Raw genomic sequence first — 24798 nt, 5'->3', positions numbered from 1 at the left:
GTAAATTGAGAGCTTTGCCTTCCGGCTCAACTCCTTCTTTACCACAACGGATCGGTACAACGTCCGCATTACTGAAGACGCCCCACCGATCCGCCTGTCGATCTCACGATCCACTCTTCCCTCACTCGTGAACAAGACTCCTGGTACCTCTGGATTGGCAGACCGGGGTGGTGGTTCCTCTCTTTAAGAAGGTGGACCGGAGGGTGTGTTCCAACTATCGTGGGATCACACTCCTCAGCCTTCCCGGTAAGGTTTATTCAGGTGTACAGGAGAGGAGGCCACGCCGGATAGTCGAACCTCGGATTCAGGAGGAACAGTGTGGTTTTCGTCCTGGTCGTGGAACTGTGGACCAGCTCTATATTCTCGGCAGGGTTCTTGAAAAAAATAAAAATAAATGTAACTTTAATTTTTTTATATATTTTTTTATTATATTCTTAGATTTTTTTTTTTACAACCCCATTTTCTATACAAACTGTAAATCACTGTCAAACGACACAGTTGCGAGATGTATATGCGACATTGCAAGTGATCTTGAGGAACAACTCGTAGACAAATTAAAAGAAAGTCGTTTTGCTTTACAAGCGGACGAAGCTACTGACGGCAATAAAGACTGCCTGTTCATCGCATACGTGATACGTCCGCTTTGTGAATGGCGAGTCACTGTGCGAGGATTCGCTGTTTTGCAAATACAAAAAAAAATTAGAGCCAGTGCTGATGAGCTGTTCAGGATAATGGACAGTTTCCTCAAAGAACACGACCTTAAATGGGGAAAACTGTGTGGGCTTTTGCTCTGGTGGCGCACAGACCGTGGCAGGGTCAAGAAACGGGCTGCAGGCTCTAATAAAGAGGGTTGCGCCAAATGCGCATTGGCAGCTCAGCCCTGGACTCAATGAGGTTTTAACAAATGTGAGCGCGGTAAATTTTATCAAAACACAAGAAAGTGGCACTTTTAATCAATTTATTATTTAACTTGATGCAAGTTATTTGATATATTATTGAACTTGATGCAAGTTATACCACAGCTGCACAGTTATTTTATTTAATATTGAACTTGATGTTATTTTATGTTATTGAGTTTGAATGTATACAACTTGATGGGGCGGTATAGCTCGGTTGGTAGAGTGGCCGTGCCAGCAATTTGAGGGTTGCAGGTTCGAGTCCCGCTTCCGCTATCCTAGTCACTGCCGTTGTGTCCTTGGGCAAGACACTTTACCCACCTGCTCCCAGTGCCACGCACACTGGTTTAAATGTAACTTAGATATTGGGTTTGACTATGTAAAGCGCTTTGAGTCACTCGAGAAAAGCGCTATATAAATATAATTCAACATGTTACTTGATGTTCAATAAATTTGAAAATGTTAATCTTAGCATTAGCGTTCTATTTGGGCGATGGGGGCAGATGGGGCTTGAAAACTCCCCCTTGTCCAAAGTGGGGGATGACAAAAAAAGTTTGAGAGCCACTGCTGTAGTGCAACTGTGCATCATACTGTCAATTAACATCAACAACATCCGAAATACATTCATGCAATACAACATTGTAAATAAACATAAATGAACCGTAATAATCTTTTCCCCAACTTGTGTTTAAATCACTCACAATTTTTCCCTTCATTTACTTCTTTCTATTGCTGCTTTTGTACTGTAAATATAATACATGAAACTAAAAAAAATTAAACGGAAAAGGTGAAATCCGGCGATCTGATTGGCTGTTAACCTTGGTTTAAATATTGAGCACGGCTACTATTCTAAAGCCTTATCACAGCGTAGGCTATAACTACGCCTCAGGCACGTATGAATGGAAGTCGTTGTCATGTATCCATGACAACGGACTGTTGCAGTCCGTAGAAAAGGACAGCTGATGTTTTTACGATGTTAAAAAACGGACTAAAGTAGTTGAATTCACATGTTTAAGGTTAATGTTCACCTACGGGGAGGGTTAACAATGGTAGAGGGGACTGAGCATTGACTTTCACCTGGGAAAAAAGCGAAGGAAAAGACGAGATGCAGTGCTAATTTGGAGCTAACGTCTGGATAGGTGGGACTGTTTTTTCCACAGTGAGGAGTGACAGCCAATCACACGTAAGTTAGCATGAAAGCGGCAACCAATCAGGGAGCGATATTTAGGTTAAAGGCGGGACTTCTAGCAGAGACCGACATTTAACCCTTTCTGTGCCATAATCATTGACTAAACATTACGGGCAGCGCTTGTATTGATAGTGACTACACAGTAGCGGCTGGATATTGGTAGGGACATGTCCCTAGCGTCCCTACCCAATTCTACGCCCTTGACGCAGTCTGATAGTTTATATATCAATGATGAAATATTAACATTGCAACACATGCCAATACGGCCTTTTTAGTTTACCAAATTACAATTTTAAATTTCCCGGTAGTTTCGTCTTGAAAACGTCGTGTAATGATGACGTGTACGCAAGACGTCACGGTTTTTAGGACGTGTGAGCGGTACGCACACACACAGCTAAATGTCGTCTGCTTTAACGGCATAATTACACAGTATTTTGGAGATCTGTGTTGCGGAGTCTTTTGCAGTTTGTTCAATTAATATTGGAGAAGTCAAAGTAGCAAGATGGAGTTGGGAAGCTTTAGCCTTTAGCCACACAAACACACGGTGTTTCCTTGTTTAAAATTCCCAGAGGTGAAACTTTACTATGGATCACAGCGAACATGGATCCCGACCGAATGTCAACCAGCAGGTTTCGGTGAGAAAATTGTGGTAAAAAGTCGCCTCTTACCTGAGATCCGCTGAGCTTGTGCCGGCCATAAAGCTGCCGTCGACTTCCCTGAGACACTGCGCGTCAACACAGCCGTGGACACACCCCTCCGACTATCAGAAACTGTTAAACTCACTAAAACACTAGCATCACTATAGAAAGATAAGGGATTTTCCATAATTATCCTAGTAAATGTGTCTAAAAACATCTGAATCCGTCCCAATGCAATCGCTTTTTTTTTTTTTACTTTTTTTTTTTTTTCCTAGTCGGTCGCTATCAATTTCCTCAAACACGAATCTTTCATCCTCGCTCAAATTAATGGGGAGATTGTCATTTTCTCGGTCCGAACAGCTCTTTTTGTTGGAGGCTCCCATTGAAAACAATGTGAGGATGTGAGGAGCAATCAACATGTGACATCATCGTCTGCGACTTCCGGTAGAGGCAAGGCTTTTCTCTTAGCACCAAAAGTTGGGAACTTTATCGTCGATGTTCTCTACTAAATCCTTTCAGCAAAAATATGGCTATATCGCGAAATGATCAAGTATGACACATAGAATGGACCTGCTATCCCCATTTGAATAAAAAAATCCACTTTCAGTTGGCCTTTAACACTTGATGCATATAACCAATCAATCAATTAATGTTTATTTATATAGCCCTAAATCACAAGTGTCTCAAAGGGCTGCACAAACCACAACACACCCGTGGACACACCCCTCCGACTATCAGAAACTGTTAAACACACTAAAACACTAGCAACACAATAGAAAGATAAGGGATTTCCCAGAGTTATCCTAGTAAATGTGTCTAAAAACATCTGAATCCGTCCCAATGCAATCAGTTTTTTTTTTTTTTCCCTAGATCGTCGCTATCAATATCATGAAACACGAATCTTTCATCCTCGCTCAAATTAATAGGGAAATTGTCATTTTCTCGGTCCGAATGGCTCTTGCTGCTAGAGGCTCCCATTAAAAACAATGTGTGGCTGTGAGGAGCCCTCACCCTTGTGACGTCATCGTCTGCTACTTCCGGTACAGGCAAGGCTTTTTTATTAGCGACCAAAAGTTGCGAACTTTATCGTCGATGTTCTCTACTAAATCCTTTCAGCAAAAATATGGCAATATCGCGAAATGATCAAGTATGACACATAGAATGGACCTGCTATCCCCGTTTGAATAAGAACATCTAATTTTAGTAGGCCTTTAAAACCTCTTGACACTCCTGCACTTACCAAAGGCATGTGGCAAAAGTAAGCATGCGCTAATTATTTTCAAACCTCTTCTCACTCCGGCACTTACCAAAGGCATGCAGTAAAAAATATAGTGTGATGTAAGGATACCATCAAGAAAAGCACATATAATTAAAAAAAAGAATTATCCTAGTAAATCTCTAATAACATCTGAATCGGTCCCACTGTATAGTCTTTTTCTTTTCTTTTCTAGTCCTTCCCTCTCACTTTCATCCTCGCTCAAAATAATGGGGAAATCGTCGCTTTCTCGGTCCGAATCGCTCTCGCTGCTGGTGGCCTTGATTGTAAACAATGTTCAGATGTTAGGCGCTCCACAACCCGTGACGTCACGCGCACATCGTCTGCTACTTCCGGTACAGCCAAGGATTTTTTTATTAGCGACCAAAAGTTCCTAACTTTATTGTCGATGTTCTCTACTAAATCCTTTCAGCAAAAATATTGCAATACCGTGAAATGATCAAGTATGACACATAGAATGGACCTGCTATCCCCGTTTAAATAAGAAAATCTCATTTCAGTAGGCCTTTAACACTTGATGCATATAACCAATCAATCAACCAATGTTTATTTATATAGCCCTAAATCACAAGTGTCTCTAAGGGCTGCACAAACCACAACAACATCCTCGGTAGAGCCCACATAAGGGCAAGGAAAAACTCCTCCCAGTGGGACGTAGACAATGATGACTACGAGAAACCTTGTGGAGGAACGCAATAGACCAAAAGCAATAGATGTCGATCGGGTCTAACATGATATTGTGAAAGTCCAATCCATAGTGGATCTAACATAACTGTGAGAATCCAGTCCAAAGTGGATCCAATATAGTAGCGAGAGTCCCGTCCAAAGTGGGGCCAGCAGGACCAGCATAACCACACCAATATGATGATTCTATGTGTCTACATTAAAACATTATTGATCACACTGCATTAATATATGCTCATTTTAAAGACCTACTAAAATGGGATTTTCTTATTTAAACGGGGATAGCAGATCCATTCTATGTGTCATACTTGATCATTTCGCGATATTGCCATATTTTTGCTGAAAGGATCTAGTAGAGAACATCGACGATAAAGCAACTTTTGGTCGCTAATAAAAAAGCCTTGCCTGTTCCGGAAGTAGCAGACGATGTGCGCGGGATGTCACGGGTTGTGAAGCTCCTAACGTCTGAACATTGTTTACAATCATGGCCACCAGCAGCGAGAGCGATTCGGACCGGGAAGGCGACGATTTCCCCTTTAATTTGAGCAAAGATGAAAGATTCGTGGATGAAGAAAGTGAGAGTGAAGGACTAGAAAAGAAAAAAATAAAAGACTATACAGTGGGACCGATTCAGATGTTATTAGACACATTTACTAGGATAATTCTGGAAAATCCCTTATCTGCTTATTGTGTTACTAGTGTTTTAGTGAGATTATATGGTCGTAATGTACAACCTGAAGGTCGGCCCCGCACCTTTCTTCAGCTCCAGTCGACGGGTGGTGGCGATGCCCATCTGTGCCCTTCGCAAGGGACCCTCTTCGAAACACGATCTTTGGAAATGATAGCTGCATAATACACTGTACTTTGTGTGTGGTCCAATCCAACCGTGTTTGCTTGACCGCTCTGTTGCATAGTAAAGCTTCACCGTCATCTTTCGGGAATGTAAACAATGAAACACCGGCTGTGTTTGTGTTGCTAAAAGTGGCCGCAATACACCGCTTCTCACCTACAGCTTTCTTCTTTGATGTCTCCATTATTCATTGAACAAATTGTCTATGACTACTGGGGGCTAAAGTGAACCAAATCAGATTTATCGAAATCCCAGAATTTGTATCATTTTTGCCATATTTAGAAATCCTATATTTATATTTATTTAGTTGCTCAGATTAAACAAAATGTCAAAACTTTTCTTCCACGTATAAAAAGTGCAATATTAAACAGTTTCAAGTCAACTCATCATGCTTAATTTATTTCAGCATTTGGGAAGCCTGTAGTTGATTTTTATTATGTAAATGTTAAATTTTTATCATGTGATAGAAGGGGCCCTGCCAATCAAACTAGGCTGCTACATTCCTAATAATTAATGTAACTATGTATGAAAAAATAGTACAACAGCAATAGGAGAGACTATTCATCCCTGAACACCAGGGAGTTCATGTAGGCTTAATGATGCAGTTACATTATTATATCACTAGCATACACACACACACCGCACAATGAGCTAACGTTACGCTAAAAGTTAATTAGCCTTCACCTCAAGCCAGGACTGCGAGCGAGAGTTTGTTTCTAGAACGTTGACTGGGAGGTGTTTATTATAATCTGGGGAGAGTCCGCTGCTCACCTGCTAAACACCAATCTGCTCAACTCTGAAGCGCTGACTACATGCGCTCTAAATACACGCTGCTGATTTGTTGTTACCGCTCTGAATACGCACTGCTGATTGGCTTTATTGCTATATATGTAACCAATCAGATGGTTGTGTGGGTGGGACAATGCTGGTTGCTGTGTAGGAGACAGAGGCAGAACGGAGCGGAGCAGCTTTTTAAGACTCTTAAGTTAGGCGGCTACTTCATATGTTCGTGTGGAAACTCGTTCGTTACACCTCCGAACCGAACCGGAACCCCCTTACCGAAACGGTTCAATACGAATACACGTACCGTTACACCCCTAGTATGTATGTATATATGAACAGGATGTGATGTAGGGGCCCCACCTCTTCAAAATGGCTGTTTCCAGGTGTACAGGAAATGGTAGCCCTAAAAAGGGGATTTTTAAAGTAATAACTTTGTGTAATGTAAAAAACATGGTGTTTACTTTTGGATAAATGGCTGGGGTGACGCTGCTCGCTTAATGGTGTGGAGTCTCCAAGGCAACAACAGACGTTATTTTAATGGGAGCGGGTGTTTGACATTTTGAAATGTTCCTCTACTTTTCTGTGATTGAGGCAATACACTTGTCTTATATAGTTCTAGGATGTGAAGTAAATTATATTTATATGGTGCTTTTCTCGGGTTATTCAAAGTGTTTAGCATTTTGAAACTCATTATCTAAATTACATTTAAACCAGTGTGGGTGGCACTGCGTGCTGGTGGGTAAAGTGTCTTGCTCAAGGACACAACGGCAGTGACTTAGTTGGCGAAAGCATGAATCGAACCTGTAACTCTAAAGTTGCTGGCACGGTCGCTCTAACAAGTGAGCCACGCCGCCCCGGGATGAGTTTCAGCCCCTGTGTAACCCCACGACTAGATGGTCTGCAGTTAGTCCAATAATCCCAGTGTAGACCCCCCAGCCCCCCTTGCCTTCGCGCCACTTTATAGAGAGTAATGAGGTTTAGAGCATGAGATTAAAGTCAGGATCAGAGTTTCCCAAGTGTAGTCTACTCAGTAGCAGACCTCCTAATGCCTTCCACATATGGCCAACATTGGGCCCACAATTTTAATCTGGCCGTGTGTAAACACACTTCTTCAATCCCCACCTTTTATCTTGCTTGGAAGTACATCACCATGGCTTTTTACCCAGCTGCTGCTTCAAGAAAAAAAGTTGCGAAACTCAGCTTTCAGGGAGTCTACCAGAAATGCTAGCAACCGTTTTCTTTATCCCGCTACAGCTGATAAAGGATTAATGTTCAAGTAAACAAACATTCATGTAAACCAGGGGTAGGGAACCTATGGCTCTAGAGCCAGATGTGGCTCTTTTGATGACTGCATCCGGCTCTCGGATAAATCTGAGCTGACATTGCTTAACATAATAAGTAATGAATAATTCCACTTGTAATAAGTGTTAAAAATAATGTTCAAAACATAAAACATTCTCATGCATTTTTAGTCCATCCATCCGTTTACTACCGCATCTGTTCAAGAAGTTGCGTTAAGAAGTTATTTATTTATTATTGGTCAGTGTGGGGCTTGCCCTCCTGGGGGTTCTTCAGACCACCAAGCACCGACATGAGAGCCCGTTTCAGGGTTACAATATTGTTTAATTTTTCAATAAGTCTCTCAGTTGCTTTCAATCAATCAATCAATCAATGTTTATTTATATAGCCCCAAATCACAAATGTCTCAAAGGACTGCACAAATCATTACGACTAGCAATTGAATTGTTTTCTTTCGTTCTCGCTCGTGCTCTGGCTCCAGCCCCAACCCCGTCTCTCCTCCTGGCTGCTGCTTATAACAGAGCGACAAGTGATTAGATAACAGGGCTCAGGTGGGCCATCTACGCAGCTCTCGCTGATTTCGAGGCCGATCCTGGCACACCCCAGTTTGCTGCAGGCCCGCGGGCCACGCCCCCTCCACAGTTAGCTTCAGAATAACAATGTTATTACAAAGAAAAAGAGACCTATTATACTCTAGAAATGTTGGTCTTACTTAAAAATGCACGCGTTTAGTTGTGTTCTGCGTTAAAAAAAATATTATATGGCTCTTACGGAAAGACATTTTGAACTATTTGGCTTTTTGGGTCTCTCAGCCAAAAAGGTTCCCGACCCCTGATGTAAACGCTGCAATCCTGTCTGCAATGTTTTGTATTTACTTTTCCACAGAAAAACAACAAATAGGCTAATTTTAATTTCTGCATCATCACAGCTTTCATTTGGTCAAAATTTCCTTTTCCCTGGAAAAGATAGTGAAGTTAATTTCTCATAACATTAATGCATTTTTTCATCCATTTACACATTTTCTCATGCAATCTAGGAATGTTCTCAGATGATATACCGCATTTTTCGGACTATAAGTCGCATTTTTTTTCATAGTTTGGCCGGCGGTGCGACTTATACTCAGGAGCGACTTATGTGTGAAATTATTAACACATTACCGTAAAATATCAAATAATATTATTTAGCTCATTCATGTAAGAGACTAAACGTATAAGATTTCATAGGATTTAGCGATTAGGAGTGACGGATTGTTTGGTAAACGTACAGCATGTTCTATATGTTATAGTTGTTTGAATGACTCTTACCATAATATTAACATACCAGGTACCTTCTCAGTTGGTTATTTATACGTCATATAACATACACTTATTCAGCCTGTTGTTCACTATTCTTTATTTTAAATTGCCTTTCAAATGTCTATTCTTGGTGTTGGGCTTCATCAAATAAATGTCCCCAAAAAATGCAACTTATACTGCAGGGCGACTTATATATGTTTTTTTCCTTCTTTATTATGCATTTTCGGCAGGTGCGACTTATACTCCGGAGCGTCTTATACTCCAAAAAATACGGTACACATATTATTATTTAATTGACACATTTTCTCGAACAATTTACAGTTTTTTCACATAAAAATGTTCATGAAATATTTAAAAAACAAAAAGGAGTCTGCATTGTTTTCCCATAAAATTTGTAATTTCCAAAAAAGTAAAAAAAATTTAAATTTTCAAATAATATATAATATAAAATAGCGCCAGCACCCCCCGCGATCCCGTAAGGGACAAGCTGTAGAAAATGGCTCGATGGATAATATGCTGTATGTAATATAATAAGGACATGTACACGTTCTCGTAAAATGTACGCATTTTCTCAAGGTGAACGTTTTTAGCAAAACAATTGTCATGAAATAAAAAAATGTTTTAACCAAAAGTAGCATGCATTGTTTTCTCATAAAATTCACGATTTATTCACATAAAATGTAAACAATATTTTCTCATAAACAAAAAAAACTATTAAAATGTGAACATTTTATGTTTACATAAAATGTAGTAAACATGTAACCCTCCATTCATCCATGTTCTATCGCTTGTCCTTCTCGTGGGGGCCTGGACAAGTCACCACCTCATCACAGGGCCAACACAGATAGACAGACAACATTCACACTCACATTCACACACTAGGGACCATTTAGTGTTGCCAATCAACCTATCCCCAGGTGCATGTCTTTGGAGGTGGGAGGAAGCCAGAGTACCTAGGGGGAACCAGGAACATAACGTGAAAATAAAATAAAAAATTCACCACTTTTTAATAAAATGTTAACATTTTGTTATAACATTTTCAAGAATGTTCTCATTAAGTGTACACATGTTCTCATAAAGTCGACACATTTTAAACATTTTTGACTTTTTCCCCATGAAGATTCTCATAAAATGTTTTCCTTAAAAAAAGTCAGTGTTGTTTTTTCATGAAATTCACATGAACATAAACATTTTTTTTATCACAAACTAAAGGTTTCTCTTAAACAGTTAAAAAAATGTTAACCCGTTTTTTTTTTAGAAATATTAAAATGTTCTCATTAGTTCTAATAAAATCTTATTTTTTCTCCAAAGATTCTCATGAAATATCATGTATGTTCTTGAAAATAATGTTTTCTCAGTGTTTTATCATAAAATTTGCTAATTAATCACATTTTATTTAAAAACAATGCCATCAAAAATATAGCCTGCAATGTTTTTCTCATAAAATTAACTATCTTCATCAGATTTAAAAACAATTTAACCAACAAATCAGGTTACAATCTCTTTCTTATAAAATAAAATAAAAGCCTGTTCCACTTATTTGTGGTGAAGAAGGAGCTGAGCCGGAAGGCAAAGCTCTCAATTTACCGGTCGATCTACCTTCCCATCCTCACCTATGGTCATGAGCTTTGGGTCATGACCGAAAGGATAAGATCACGGGTACAAGCGGCCCAAATGAGTTTCCTCCGCCGTGTGGCGGGGCTCTCCCTTAGAGATAGGGTGAGAAGCTCTGCCATCCGGGAGGAACTCAAAAGTAAAGCCGCTGCTCCTCCACATGGAGAGGAGCCAGATGAGGTGGTTCGGGCATCTGGTCAGGATGCCACCCGAACTCCTCCCTAGGGAGGTGTTTAGGGCACGTCCAACCGGTAGGAGGCCACGGGGAAGACCCAGGACACGTTGGGAAGACTATGTCTCCCGGCTGGCCTGGGAACGCCTCGGGATCCCCCGGGAAGAGCTAGACGAAGTGGCTGGGGAGAGGGAAGTCTGGGTTTCCCTGCTTAGGTTGTTCCCCCCGTGACCCGACCTCGGATAAGCGGAAGAAGATGGATGGATCCACTTATTTTATTAAATTATGATATAATGAAGCCTTTTGTCCTCATTAATGTTTTATTCCCATAATATAGAAATGTAAAATTCTCAAAAAATTGTTAGCCAGCAATGTAGCGGGGCTCGGATAGTATTGCAGCTGTGCCAGCAACTTGAGGGCACCAGGTTCGATCCCAGCTTTCGCCATCCTCGTCACGTTCGTTGTGTACTTGAGCAAGACACTTTGCACCTGCTCCCGCCATCAGTGTGTGAATGGGTGAATGTGGAAGTAGTGTCAAAGCGCTTTGAGTACCTTTTTAAGGTAGAAAATGGCCATACAAGTATAACCCGTTTACCGAACCAAAATAAACTAAAATATATTTATTAACCTCTTATATAAGTGTAAAAATAAGTTAACCAACAATAGTTATAACTAGGGATGCACCGAAATGAAAATTTTTGGCCGAAACCGAATAAAATTTGAGGGCTTGGCCGAATACCAAATACCGAATAATAAATGCAGTTTTTCACAACTTTTTTATATTGCATAAATAGCCTAGAATAAATTTTTAGACATGTTTTTCAAATAAAGTAAATTTTTATTGAATATTGACTTTTTTTAATATTCCAGTAGCCTTTGCTATTAAAAAAAAGCACAGTTTTTCATTTATATTAGGCCTTCAAACAAAACATGCATTCCCCAAAAAAAACAAAGTGCATTAAAGTGGATAAACCCACAACAAATGACTTATTGTCCTTTTGTCAAAAGTCTGCTTAGCCACAGTAGATATGCTAATAATGCAAACAGAAGGCTCAAGTAAATCTCAATTAAGTGTGTGCTTGTAACCTCATACACTTATACGGGTAGCCTACACAACAGGCTAATAAGGTAAACAGAGGCCCCACTAAATCTCAATAAGTGTGTGCTTGTAACCTCATACACTTATACAGGTACACAACATATCCCAGGCCAGAACAGATTTGTCAATAACAGTACTCCAGCTTCAGAATAAAAAGAAGGAAACTAACTATGTATAAAACAATTTAAATTTAACACTGCACGTTGGTTGATTGCGTCACCGCGTCAAAAAATTGCGTCTTTGCGTCAAACGCCACTATTCGGCCTTGCTTTTAACTCATTCCACCGAAGGCCGAATGTGGCTTTTTTTTGCCATATTCGGCCGAATATATTCGGTTACCGATTAATCGGTGCATCCCTAGTTATAACTTTGAATATCAACCATCCCACAAGCGTAAAAAGGAAGTGAACCACTGTGAAAATGTCTTTTTACCCTACATCTAAATTTTGTGTTCAGGCATCCGCTCAGTCCGGCCAAGCTCTCAAGTTTACCACCTCGGACTCGTGTGACCGCATCAAGGACGAGTTCCAGTTCCTCCAAGCACAATACCACAGGTAAAGAAGACGCACGGTCACGTGGTGATGTTGAGCAGCGCTGCCTGAGTCCTTTGATTGATTGATTGATTGATACTTTTATTAGTAGATTGCACAGTACAGTACATATTCCGTACAATTGACCACTAAATGGTAACACACAAATAAGTTTTTCAACTTGTTTAAGTCGGGGTCCACGTTAATCAATTAATGGTACAAGTATATACTATCAACATAATACAATCATCACACAAGTTAATCATCATAGTATATACATTGAATTATTTACATTATTTACAATCCGGGGGGTGGGATGAGGAGCTTTGGTTGATATCAGAACTTCAGTCATCAACAGAGAAATGTGGACATTGAAACAGTGTAGGTCTTATTTAGTAGGATATGTACAGCCAGCAGAGAACATAGTGAGTTCACATAGCATAAGAACAAGTATATACATTAGAAGTACATTTGAGTTGTTTATAATCCGGGGAGATGGGATGTGAATGGAGGAGGGTAATAGTAAAGTGTTGAAGTTGCCTGGAGGTGTTGTTTTAGAGCGGTTTTGAAGGAATATAGAGATGCACTTACTTTTATACCTGTTGGGAGTGCATTCCACATTGATGTGGCATAGAAAGAGAATGAGTTAAGACCTTTGTTAGATCGGAATCTGGGTTTAACGTGGTTTGTGGAGCTCCTCACTTTGTTTTTTTCTTCTTGCAGTTTGAAGTTGGAATGTGACAAACTTGCCTCAGAAAAGTCGGAGATGCAGCGTCACTACATCATGGTGAGTTTGGCGTCCCGTCCTTACAGGTGTTTTTGCAGTACATACAATGATGTATTACTACTCACACGTTGATCCTGCTTCTGTATTGCAGTACTATGAAATGTCCTACGGGCTGAATATTGAAATGCACAAACAGGTGAACTTGCTTCTTCTTGTCGCTCTAATATGTCGTCGTCGTCTCCTCGTCTCTCACGCTCTTTATCCTCTGTGTCCTCCTTCAGGCTGAAATAGTCAAGAGATTGAACGGCATCTGCGCTCAGGTGTTGCCTTACCTGTCCCAGGAGGTAACGAGCGGCTGCATGTCGTCAAACATCCCGCCGCACTCAGCTGTAACGTACACTAATACTCTGTAATATCTTGTTTGTGTGTACTCGACGCAGCATCAGCAGCAAGTCATGGGTGCCATCGAGCGAGCCAAGCAGGTCACGCCCCCTGAAATGAACTCCATCATACGGGTTGGTCTTCTCTTGGATACTTACAACTTTCCTCTCCGTTTCCTTGTTCTCTTTTACCAAAAAGTTGTTTTTTAAAACATAACTTTAGTTAGCAACACATTTTAGTTTTAATTCCTATAAAAAAATGCAAATGAAATTATGACTAAAAGTGCCTAAATCAGGGGTAGGGAACCTATGGCTCTAGAGCCCGATGTGGCTCTTTTGATGACTGCATCTGGCTCTCAGATAAATCTTAGCTGACATTGCTTAACACGATAAGTAATGAATAATTCCGCTGGTAATCACGATGTTAAAAATAACTATCAAAATATAAAACATTCTCATGCATTTTAATCCATCCATCCGTTTTCTACTGCACCTGTTCAATAAATAACAATGTTATTAAAAATAATTAGAGACTTATTATACTCTAAAAATGTTGGTTTTACTTAAAAAATGCATGCATTTAGTTGTATTCAGTGTTAAAAAAATATGATATGGCTCTCAAGGAAATACATTTTAAAATATTTGGCTTTCATGGCTCTCTCAGCCAAAAAGGTTCCCGACCCCTGGCCTAAATGATAAAAAAAATTAAAAAATTAAATCATGATTTTTGTTTTAGTCAAATTTTTAGCACTTATTCTCGTAATGTTACATTTCTACCCTTAAAACTGAATCCAGTAATCCCTCATTTATTGCTGTTAATTGTTTTAGGGTTTGGCCGTTGTTATTATTAATTGAGTAATTTTATAGTTGGAGTATTTAAAAAAAAAGTGTATGTGTATATATATATGTATATATATATTAGGGGTGTAACGGTACACAAAAATTTCGGTTCGATACGTACCTCGGTTCAGAGGTCACGGTTTGGTTCATTTTCGGTACATTAAGAAAACAATGAGGGTGTACCCCGCCTTCCGCCCGATTGTAGCTGAGATAGGCGCCAGTGCCCCCCGTGGCCCCAAAAGGGAATAAGCGGTAGAAAATTGATGGATGGATGGATAATTATTTTGGATATTTATTTACCAAATTTGCAAAATCTTCCACCAAAAATATTTTTCTTACTGGAATATTTGATGTGAAGTAATGGGAACCTTGGATAGGTCAATAATTCATAATAACATTGATTTTGAGTCAATATTATGTTTTGAGCAATGACAGTTTGATAGAAAAAAAAACAGCTTTGTTTTATTAGTGCGCCTGCCTCACAATACCAAGGTCCTGCAGTCTTGGGTTCAATCCCAGGCTGGGGATCTTTCTGTGTGGAGTTTGCATGTTCTCCCCGTGACTGCGTGGGTTCCCTCCGGGTACTCCGGCTTCCTCCCACTTCCAAAGACATGCACCTGGGGATAGGTTGATTGGCAACACTAAATTGGCCCTAGTGTGTGAATGTGAGTGTGAATGTTGTCTGTCTATCTGTGTTGGCCCTGTGATGAGGTGGTGACTTGTCCAGGGTGTACACCGCCTTCCGCCCGATTGTAGCTGAGATAGGCGCCAGCGCCCCCCGCCACCCCTAAAGGGAATAAGCGGTAGAAAATGGATGGATGAATGGATGTTTTATTAGTCAACATTGCAACTTTTTCTAAATTACATTTAACCTTCAAGCTTTTTTATTTCAGTTTTGATATGTTTTTGTTTATTTTAATAGTATTTTTATAATGTGCCGTGGCCTTTTAAAACATTAGCTGTGGGCTGCAAATGGCCTCCAGGGCACACTTTTGAAACCCCTGCTATAGATAACAAAAAATTATATCTGATAAATCAATGGATAAAAAGCAGAGCCTGGAGACGCATGCGCGTTTATCATAACTCTCTCGCTCTCTGCCCTTCCCTCACGAATGTTGCTGCGCGCACAATGGTTTTTTTTTTTTACCCCTTAACCCTGAACGTACATTGTTAATACACGCAACCATAACTCAAAATGCCGGACATTTGAGGAATTTAAGAAACCCTGCCCTGACAGTCCCGCAAAAGAGGACATGTCCGATGAAAAGAGGACGTATGAATAGAATAGAATAGAATGAACTTTATTGTCATTATATTTGCATATAACGAGATTAAAGACTCCAACTTAAGGTGTCTTTAAGGAACAAATATGGGGTGAAATAAATGACACAAGAGGTAATAAAGGAAAAACTAACAATTGAAATAAACAGACTACCATCCAATAAAAAATAATAAGCAATTCTGTACAATATACAAAACACTATAGAAGTACAAAATACAAATACTGTACAATATACAGAGCAAGACAGGAGTGCCGAAGTAATAAATAACAATCTGTGACGGTCGTAAGTCTATTCGAGCCCGATCGCTGCTAGCACCGGACATGTCCTCTTTTGCTAGCATGCTAGCAGCGACCGGGCTAGGATGAACTGACCATACGTCCTCTTTTGCGGAGCTGTCAGGGCAGAGTTTCTTAAATGCCTCAAATGTCCAGTATTTAGAGTATTGTTTACTCTACTTAATATGTCCGTGTGGAAGGAAACTCGTTCGGTACGCCTCCGCACCGAACCGAAACGGTTCAATACAAATACACGTACCGTTACACCCCTAATATATATATATATATATATATAAATAAAATTCAATTTTTAATCGAAATTACAATCAGTCAAAAACACAGAATGATGGTGTAACATCAGTTAAATATTTTAATCATTTCTTACAACTCACTCGGATTTAAATCATGTGGTTTTTGCCCTTAAATCCTTATCCAAACATATTTCTTGTGTTTGTAAACAATAACAAATACGACAAGAGTTTTTGGTTGTAAAAAAAATATTGATCTAACTCCTGTAATATCGACCATATACAGTACTGATGCTATAATTGATATCATTCCAGTCTCTTTGTATTAATCCGCCCCCCTATTTTTTTATTCAAAACCTGTGGCATAGCGGTTAGCATATTCTCCTGATGATACTTGTAAGAAATGTAGTTTATTTGCCACTGTGGAGGTGAGGATTGCTGACTTAAAAGGGATTTTGCACTTCGGAGAGACATGAGCCGCCAGCAAGGTCACAATATTACGCTGAGGACGCAGTCGTTCGCTTGTCCTTGACAGATTTGTGCGATACAGTGACAATGTGTCATCAGCATACACTCAATCAATCAATCAATGTTCATTTATATAGCCCTAAATCACAAGTGTCTCAAAGGGCTGCACAGCCATAACGACATCCTTGGTTCAGATCACACATCAGGGCAAGGAGAAACTCAACCCAGTGTTACCGGCAGGGAATTCCAGAGTACTGGTTGCCCGAATAGAAAACGCTCTGTAGCCCACAGACTTTTTTGGGGTTCTGGGAATCACTAATAAGACGAAGTTCTTTGAACGCAGATTTCTTGCCGGGACATATGGTACAATACAGTCGGCAAGATAGGATGAAGCTAGACCGTGTACTATTTTATACGTAAGTAGTACGACCTTAAAGTCACATCTTAAGTGCACAGGAAGCCAGTGCAGGTGGCAACTTTTGTACCAACTATAATCTTTTAATGCTAGACATAGGTAGACCCGAAAATAATAGGTTACAGTAATCGAGAGGTGACGTACAGACGCATGGATAATGATCTCAGCGTCGCTAGTGGACAAAACGGAACGAATTTTAGCGATATTACGGAGATGAAAGAAGGCCGTTTTAGTAACACTCTTAATGTGTGACTCAAACGAGAGAGTTGGGTTGAAGATAACACCCAGATTCTTTACCGAGTCGCCTTGTGCACCGTATTTTTCGGAGTATAAGTCGCACCTGCCGAAAATGCATAATAAAGAAGGAAAAAAACATATATAAGTCGCACTGGAGTATAAGTCGTATTTTTGGGGGAAATTTATTTGATAAAACCCAACACCAAGAATAGACATTTGAAAGGCAATTTAAAATAAATGAAAAATAGTGAATAACAGGCTGAATAAGTGTACTTTATATGACGCATAAATAACCAACTGAGAAGGTGCCTGGTATGTTAATGTAACATATTACGGTAAGAATCATTCAAATAACTATAACATATACAAACCCCGTTTCCATAAGAGTTGGGAAATTGTGTTAGATGTAAATATAAACAGAATACAATGATTTGCAAATCATTTTCAACCCATATTCAGTTGAATATGCTACAAAGACAACATATTTAATGTTCAAACTGATAAACCTTTTTTTTTTTGCAAATCATTAATTTTAGAATTTGATGCCAGCAACACGTGACAAAGAAGTTGGGAAAGGTGGCAATAAGTACTGAAAAAGTTGAGGAATTCTCATCAAACACTTATTTGGAACATCCCACAGGTGTGCAGGCTAATTGGGAACAGGTTGGTGCCATGGTTGGGTATAAAAGCAGCTTCCGTGAAATGCTCAGTCATTCACAAACAAGGATTGGGAAACGGTCACCACTTTGTGAACAAGTGCGTGAGCAAATTGTCAAACAGTTTAAGAACAACATTTCTCAACGGGCTATTGCAAGAAATTTAGGGATTTTACCATCTACGGTCCGTAATACCATCAAAAGGTTCAGAGAATCTGGAGAAATCACTGCACGTAAGCGATGATATAACAGGCCTTCGTTCCTTCAGGCGGTACTGCATCAAAAAGCGACATCAGTGTGTAAATGGTATCACCACACTGGCTCAGGAACACTTCATAAAACCACTGTCAGTAACTACAGTTGGTCGCTACAGCTGTAAGTGCAAGTTAAAACTCTGCTTTGCAAAGCCAAACCCATTTATCAACGACACCCAGAAACGCCGCCAGCTTCTCTGGGCTCGAGCTCATCTAAGATGGACTGATGCAAAGTGGAAAAGTGTTTTGTGGTCTGACGAGTCCACATTTCGAATTGTTTTTTGGAAACGGTGAACGTCGTGTCCTCCGGACCAAAGAGGAAAAAGACCCATCAGGACTGTTCTAGGTGCAAAGTTCAAAAGCCAGCATCTGTGATGGTATGTGGGTGTATTAGTACCCAAGGCATGGGTAACTTACACATCTGTGAAGGCACCATTAATGCTGAAAGGTACACACAGGTTTTGGAGCAACATATGTTGTCATCCAAACAACGTTATCATGGACGCCCCTGCTTACTAGACTGGCTTGCCTGTAGTCCAGACCAGTCTCCCATTGAAAATATGTGGCGCATTATGAAGCCTAAAATACCACAACTTATGCTGTACATAAAACAAGAATGGGAAAGAATTCCATCTGAATAGCTTCAACAATGTGTCTCGTTAGTTTCCAGAGGTTTGAGTGTTGTTAAAAAAAGGTGATGAAACACAGTGGTGAACATGCCCTTTTCCCAACTACTTTGACACGTGTTGCAATCATGAAATTCTAAGTTAATTATTTGCAAAAAAAAAAATAAAGTTTATGAGTTTGAACATCAAATATCTTGATTTTGTAGTGCATTCAACTGCATATGGTTTGAAAAGGATTTGCAAATCATTGTATTCTGTTTATATTTACATCTAACACAATTTCCCAACTCATATGGAAACGGGGTTTGTAGAACATGCTATACGTTTACCAAACAATCTGTCACTCTAATTGCTAAATCCGATGAAATCTTATACGTCTAGTCTCTTACGTGAATGAGCTAAATGACATTATTTGATATTTTACGTTAATGTGTTAATAATTTCACACACAAGTCGCTCCTGAGTATAAGACGCACCCCCAGCGAAACAATTAAAAATACTGCGACTTGTAGTCCAAAAAATACGGTAATTGTTTGGTCGTCAAATGTTAAGATGGTATTAATAAATAGGTGTCTGGGTGTCTAGCAGGACCGATAATCAGCATTTCCGTGTTCTTAGCGTTGAGTTGCAAAAAGTTAGCGGACATCCATTGTTTAATTTCATTAAGACACGCCTCCAACTGACGGCAATCTAGCGTGTTGGTCAGCTTTAAGGGCATGTAGAGTTGGGTGTCATCAGCATAACAGTGAAAGCTAACACCGTATTTGCGTATGATGTCACCTGGCGGCAGCATGTAGATCAGGGGTCGGGAACCTTTTTGGCTGAGAGAGCCAAGAAGCCAAATATTTTAAAATGTATTTCTGTAAGAGCCATATAATATTTTTTTTAACACTGAACACAACAAAACGCATGCATTTTTAATAAAGACCAACATTTCTAGAGAGGTCTCATATTCTTTGTAATAACATTGCTATTCGGAAGCTAACTGTTGAGGGGGCACGGCCTGCGGGCCTGCAGCGAAGCAGCGTGTTGCCAGGACCGGCCTTGAATTCAGCGACAGGTGTGTAGACGGCCCACCTGGGCCTTTTTATCTGATCACCTGTCGCTATGTTATAAGCAGCAGCCAGGAGGAGAGACGGGCTTAGGGCTAGAAACCAAAGCACGAGCGAGAACAAAAGAGAAAAAGACAATTGCTGGAAAGCAACTGAGAGACTTTTTGAAAAATAAAACAATATTGTAACCCTGAAACTGGCTCTCATGTCAGTGCTTGGTGGTCTGAAGAACCCCCTGGAGGGCAAGCCCCACACTAACCAATAATAATTAAATGACTTCTTACCAACTTATTGAACATAAAAATGCATGACAATATTTTATATTTTTAATGTTATTTTTAACACTGTGATTACAAGTGGAATTATTCATTATTTAACGTGTTAAGCAACGTCAGCTCAGATTTATCCGAGAGCCAAATGCAGTCATCAAAAGAGCCACATCTGGCTCGCGAGCCATAGGTTCCCTAGCCCTGATGTAGATGCTGAAGAGTGCAGGGCCAAGAACCGAACACGTTAACATAGTCCGAGGTCCCATTGTTATGTTATACACAATATGATGAGAGTATTAAAATCTCTATCGTTGGCCAAAAGTATACCATTTATATATAAAAAAAATGGTTTGATGCTAATAAATTATCATTAAACCTAAATAAAACTAACTTTATGTTATTTGGAAATAAGAGAAATGATATAGATGTAAAATTATATATAGACAATGTTAGTATAGAAAGAGTAAACAAAATCAAATTTTTGGGTGTGATCTTGGACCACAGGATCTGCTGGAAGTCCCACATTACATACATCAAAGGGAAGTTGGCGAGAAGTATTGCAGTCCTGGGTAAAACAAGGCACATTCTTCATCCAAAAACATTACACACTCTTTATTGTACACTTATTTTACCATATTTGAGTTACTGTCTAGAAGTTTGGGGAAATACATATAGGACGAACATCCAACCACTATTCATAACGCAAAAAAGGGCCATCAGACTGATACATAACACAGGACCCCGAGAACACACTAATGGATTATTTATAAAAACATTTGATTTAAAACTACCAGATCTCATCCAACTCAAGACTCCCCAAATGATTTATAAAGCAAGTAAAGATTCACTTCCAACAGGGTTACAGAGAAGATTTTTACAGAGAGAAGGGAATTATAATTTACGAGAACTACTTTTTAAGATCCAATATTGTAGAACAACGCAGAAACGAATGAGTATAACAATAGCAGGGGTTAAAATATGAAACTGTTTAAAGGATGAAATAAAACACAGCACCAACATAAACCAGTTTAAAAAGCTTTTAAATCATTTCTCATTAGTAAATATAAGAAAGAAGAGCAAACATTGTTTTAGAAAGACAATAATATGTAATATGTAGATAGATACAATTTGTGATTTCATAATTGTACATATAGGTTATATTGAAATTTATATATTGCCACTTTGTGTGGAATTTGGATAAATTGTGTATATATAATGTATATATATGTATATGTATATATATGGGTGTGCAAATGTATATGTTTGATTTGAATGTTGAACTGTGTGTGTGGGACGTGTGCTACATATATGTTGCTTATATATTGTTTAGGGAAAAGGAGAAAAAAAAAAAGTAATATAAGTGAAGCATGTTTTAGATTTTATATATTTTGAACCTTGTTCTTGTTGTGATGGGGTAGGTTTATATAAGCGTTGCTTCAACGGTGGCAGAGGGGTTAGTGCGTCTGCCTCACAATACGAAGGTCCTGCAGTCCTGGGTTCAAATCCAGGCTCGGGATCTTTCTGTGTGGAGTTTGCATGTTCTCCCCGTGAATGCGTGGGTTCCCTCCGGGTACTCCGGCTTCCTCCCACTTCCAAAGACATGCACCTGGGGATAAGTTGATTGGCAACACTAAATTGGCCCTAGTGTGTGAATGTGAGTGTGAATGTTGTCTGTCTATCTGTGTTGGCCCTGCGATGGGGTGGCGACTTGTCCAGGGTGTACCCCGCCTTCCGCCCGATTGTAGCTGAGATAGGCGCCAGCGCCCCCCGCGACCCCGAAAGGGAATAAGCGGTAGAAAATGGATGGATGGATGGATGCTTCAACCTACACCCTTTCGGCTCAATCATTGCTCAGATGAGTGGTTTTTTTTCTTTTTTTTTTGTTGTTGTTCTTTGTTTTATGTGAAGATTGCCGAAATAAATAAATAAATAAAATAAATAAATAAATATATCGTCTATATTGCGCAACCCCAGTGTTTAGTTAAGTAAATCAGGGATATCTAAAAGTATATATATGTGTCATTTGCAGCAACAGCTGCAAGTCCAGCACCTGTCCCAGCTGCAGGGTCTGGCCCTGCCCGTGGCCCCGCTGCCTCTGGGCCTGACCCCACCCACCCTGCCGGCCGTTTCGTCCAGCTCGGGCCTGCTGTCGCTGTCTTCCATCTTGGCCAACTACTCTCACGGTCAGGCCCAGGCAGCCAAGGAGGACAAGGCCCGCGACGGCGCCGAGAGAGCGCCCAGACCGGAGGACGGGGACAAGTCCGACTAAAGGGTTTCTGACGGGTCTCTGAGGTAAAGCTGTCACTGTGTGCGCGGAGGTGGGTGCCAGTGTTGTTAAGAAGAGCAGAGACAATGTCTGGCGAGGAGTGACGTGTAGATATTATTATTTAGTGGACTTAGTAGACTCATGCTTGTAGATTTTGACTTAGACGCCATTGTAGTGCAAGCCACTGTTTGTTTGTTTGTTTGTTTGGAGTGACAGCCTTCACGCTCTTCTTCTTCTTTTCATTTCTTTGCTTCCCCTCCAGTCCCTCTAACGTTCCTCGGTCCTTCACTTAATTACTGGACCTTTGTTCATTTGTAGTCCAATGAAAATGTTTCTCAAAGGAACAGTCAACCTCAAAACGTCACCCTTCACTTTTAAAAAAATATTTACTTGATTTTACTGCTTTATTTGTTTTGCAACGCCACTCAGCTGCGTACCTCAATCCCATCTGATGGGGTTTTATTCCATGACAACGCTTTGGAACGTATCGTGTACTTGATCCACCTGAGGCTGCTTTGGAGGGGATTTGTCTTAAAAAGTTTTTTTTGTGTGAAACTGCAGGCAGATTAGAAATGGAAAATATGTGCTTGCGTGTGTGTGTGTGTGTGTGTGTGTGTGTGTGTGTGTGTGTGTGTGTGTGTGTGTGTGTGTGTGTGTGTGTGTGTGTGTGTGTGTGTGTGTGTGTGTGTGTGTGTGTGTGTGTGTGTGTGTGTGCGTATTTGGGGAGAAAATTAAAACATTTTTTATTTGTTATGATTGAACTCTTACTTGCTTGAAGCACCTTTTTTTTTGTTGAACCTGAGAGGGACAAGCAGTAGAAGATGGATGGATGGTTTACATTCTTACTACAGCTTCCCCTGCTGGTCCAGTCTTTATTTGATCAAAACATACAGAAGAGAAGTCACTTTTTTCTCTCGCTTGATTAACGGCAGCTTTTCTTTCAAGCATATAAATAACTAGAAGGGTCACACTGACAAAAAGAAAAGATAAGGGTTAAAATAATAGTATTTTTTTGCATAAAAGTACAATTTAGTTTCCATAAAATAGTATGTTTTGTTTTTATACAAAAAGTTATTTTTTTCTTAACAGTTCTATTCTAAATAAAAAAAAAAAAATCTCATTTCTACTTTACTTTTTTATTCATGTGAAAATATTTTTCAGTTTTTTTAAAATAAAATTATATTTCATAATTTAAACTTTCTTTTTCATAGAAGGTTAAGACATCATTTTCGTAAAATTCAACTCTTCTCTTTTTACATAAACGGACATCTTTGGTGCATCAAATTACAAATTAAAAACAAATTCCTTCCCCCCAAATTACAATTTCCGTTCTATTTAATTTCCATTTCATTTGTTAAAAAAACAATTTGCGCAAATTAATATTTTAATTGTAATGTTTGATTTTTCCTCAACTTCCTTTGGCAAAACTTGATTTGTTGCGTAAAATAAAGAAGAGTTTCGAGTAAAATTATGACACATTTTTTGTAATATTACAACTTTGCTCTCGCAATATTCTGCTAATCAATTTTCAATGCGGAGTTTTCCTATTATTACATGTTTATTCATTGAAAGTTAGTAAGTAATTCTGCTGTGATGACTGATGTGTCCTGAATGAGGTATAAACTAAATATACACACAAATATAAATGCATATAAAAAAATCTTACAATATTTATTCACAGGGTAGTTTTTTTTTTTTGTGTGTGTCAGTTTTGGAATTATCAATGGCGCTTCTGCATATGGCCAGCAGGGGGCAGCGCTGTTCTCATTGGCACTTGGTGTGACGTCACACACTCGCAAGGCTGATCTGAAGTCAGTTAGAATGTAGTTCTTTCAAACCCCCAACCAGAGCTTAGACTACTCCCTGAAAACTTTTTATCTACTTTTCTAATTGCTTTTTCTCCATTTACCTATTTCGTAAAAGCACTTAAGTGGCGACTCTGTGCTAAAATAATTTCCCCTAAATATGAAAATGTCCTCCCTGGTAACAGTCAAATGAATGCTGTGTGCGTGTTTTTGGTTTTGCGCTGAGAAGGGCCAATTTGTATACATATGAATATATCAATATACATATTTTTTAAAGCATTTTTGTATGTTTCAAAGCTGCTTTTTAACGTGTGTGTAACATGGAAGATTTGTTTGTGTGCGTGTGTGTGTGCGCGCGCGTTACATTAAGAGGCACAATGTCCATTTTTGTTTTTCCTCTCTTTCTCTCATCCTCTGCAACACTTTGCTCAGTTTGTAAATGTTTGATCCTTTTTTTGTGAAAAACAAAAAATGTGTTTTCGAAAGCTAAGACAACAAGAAGAAGAAGAAGAAGAAAAAAAAAAGAAAAGATGTAAAGTGGAAAAACTGTGTAAGCTAATGACAACAAATCAACCTTTTAGCAGTAAGGGAGCTTCTCTGGTGCCTTACAAATAAAAGATGTGATTGATTGGACGAGGAGTGACCGCGTTGTCTTTGGCTCCGATACAAACT

The 24798-nt window shown here is 39.4% G+C and overlaps 1 protein-coding gene across 1 annotated transcript in view; it reads left to right on the top strand.

The window, feature by feature from the left end:
• LOC133550098 (TLE family member 5-like) overlaps nucleotides 1-24759 on the top strand; it is a 27276-nt gene extending 2517 nt beyond the window's left edge. Inside the window, exons 2-7 of the mRNA XM_061896171.1 lie at nucleotides 12252-12349; nucleotides 13049-13112; nucleotides 13204-13248; nucleotides 13334-13396; nucleotides 13493-13567; nucleotides 22085-24759. Of these exons, the coding sequence (XP_061752155.1) occupies nucleotides 12252-12349; nucleotides 13049-13112; nucleotides 13204-13248; nucleotides 13334-13396; nucleotides 13493-13567; nucleotides 22085-22324 (585 nt within the window). The 3' untranslated portion in view covers nucleotides 22325-24759. The remainder of the gene's footprint in view (nucleotides 1-12251; nucleotides 12350-13048; nucleotides 13113-13203; nucleotides 13249-13333; nucleotides 13397-13492; nucleotides 13568-22084) is intronic.
• Nucleotides 24760-24798: the final 39 nt, after the last annotated feature.

The sequence above is a fragment of the Nerophis ophidion genome, linkage group LG03 (assembly GCF_033978795.1).
Source record: "Nerophis ophidion isolate RoL-2023_Sa linkage group LG03, RoL_Noph_v1.0, whole genome shotgun sequence".
In the NCBI taxonomy this organism is placed as follows: domain Eukaryota; kingdom Metazoa; phylum Chordata; class Actinopteri; order Syngnathiformes; family Syngnathidae; genus Nerophis; species Nerophis ophidion.
Note: the sequence above shows the minus strand (reverse complement) of the source record. Positions and strands in the feature narration are given on the sequence as shown.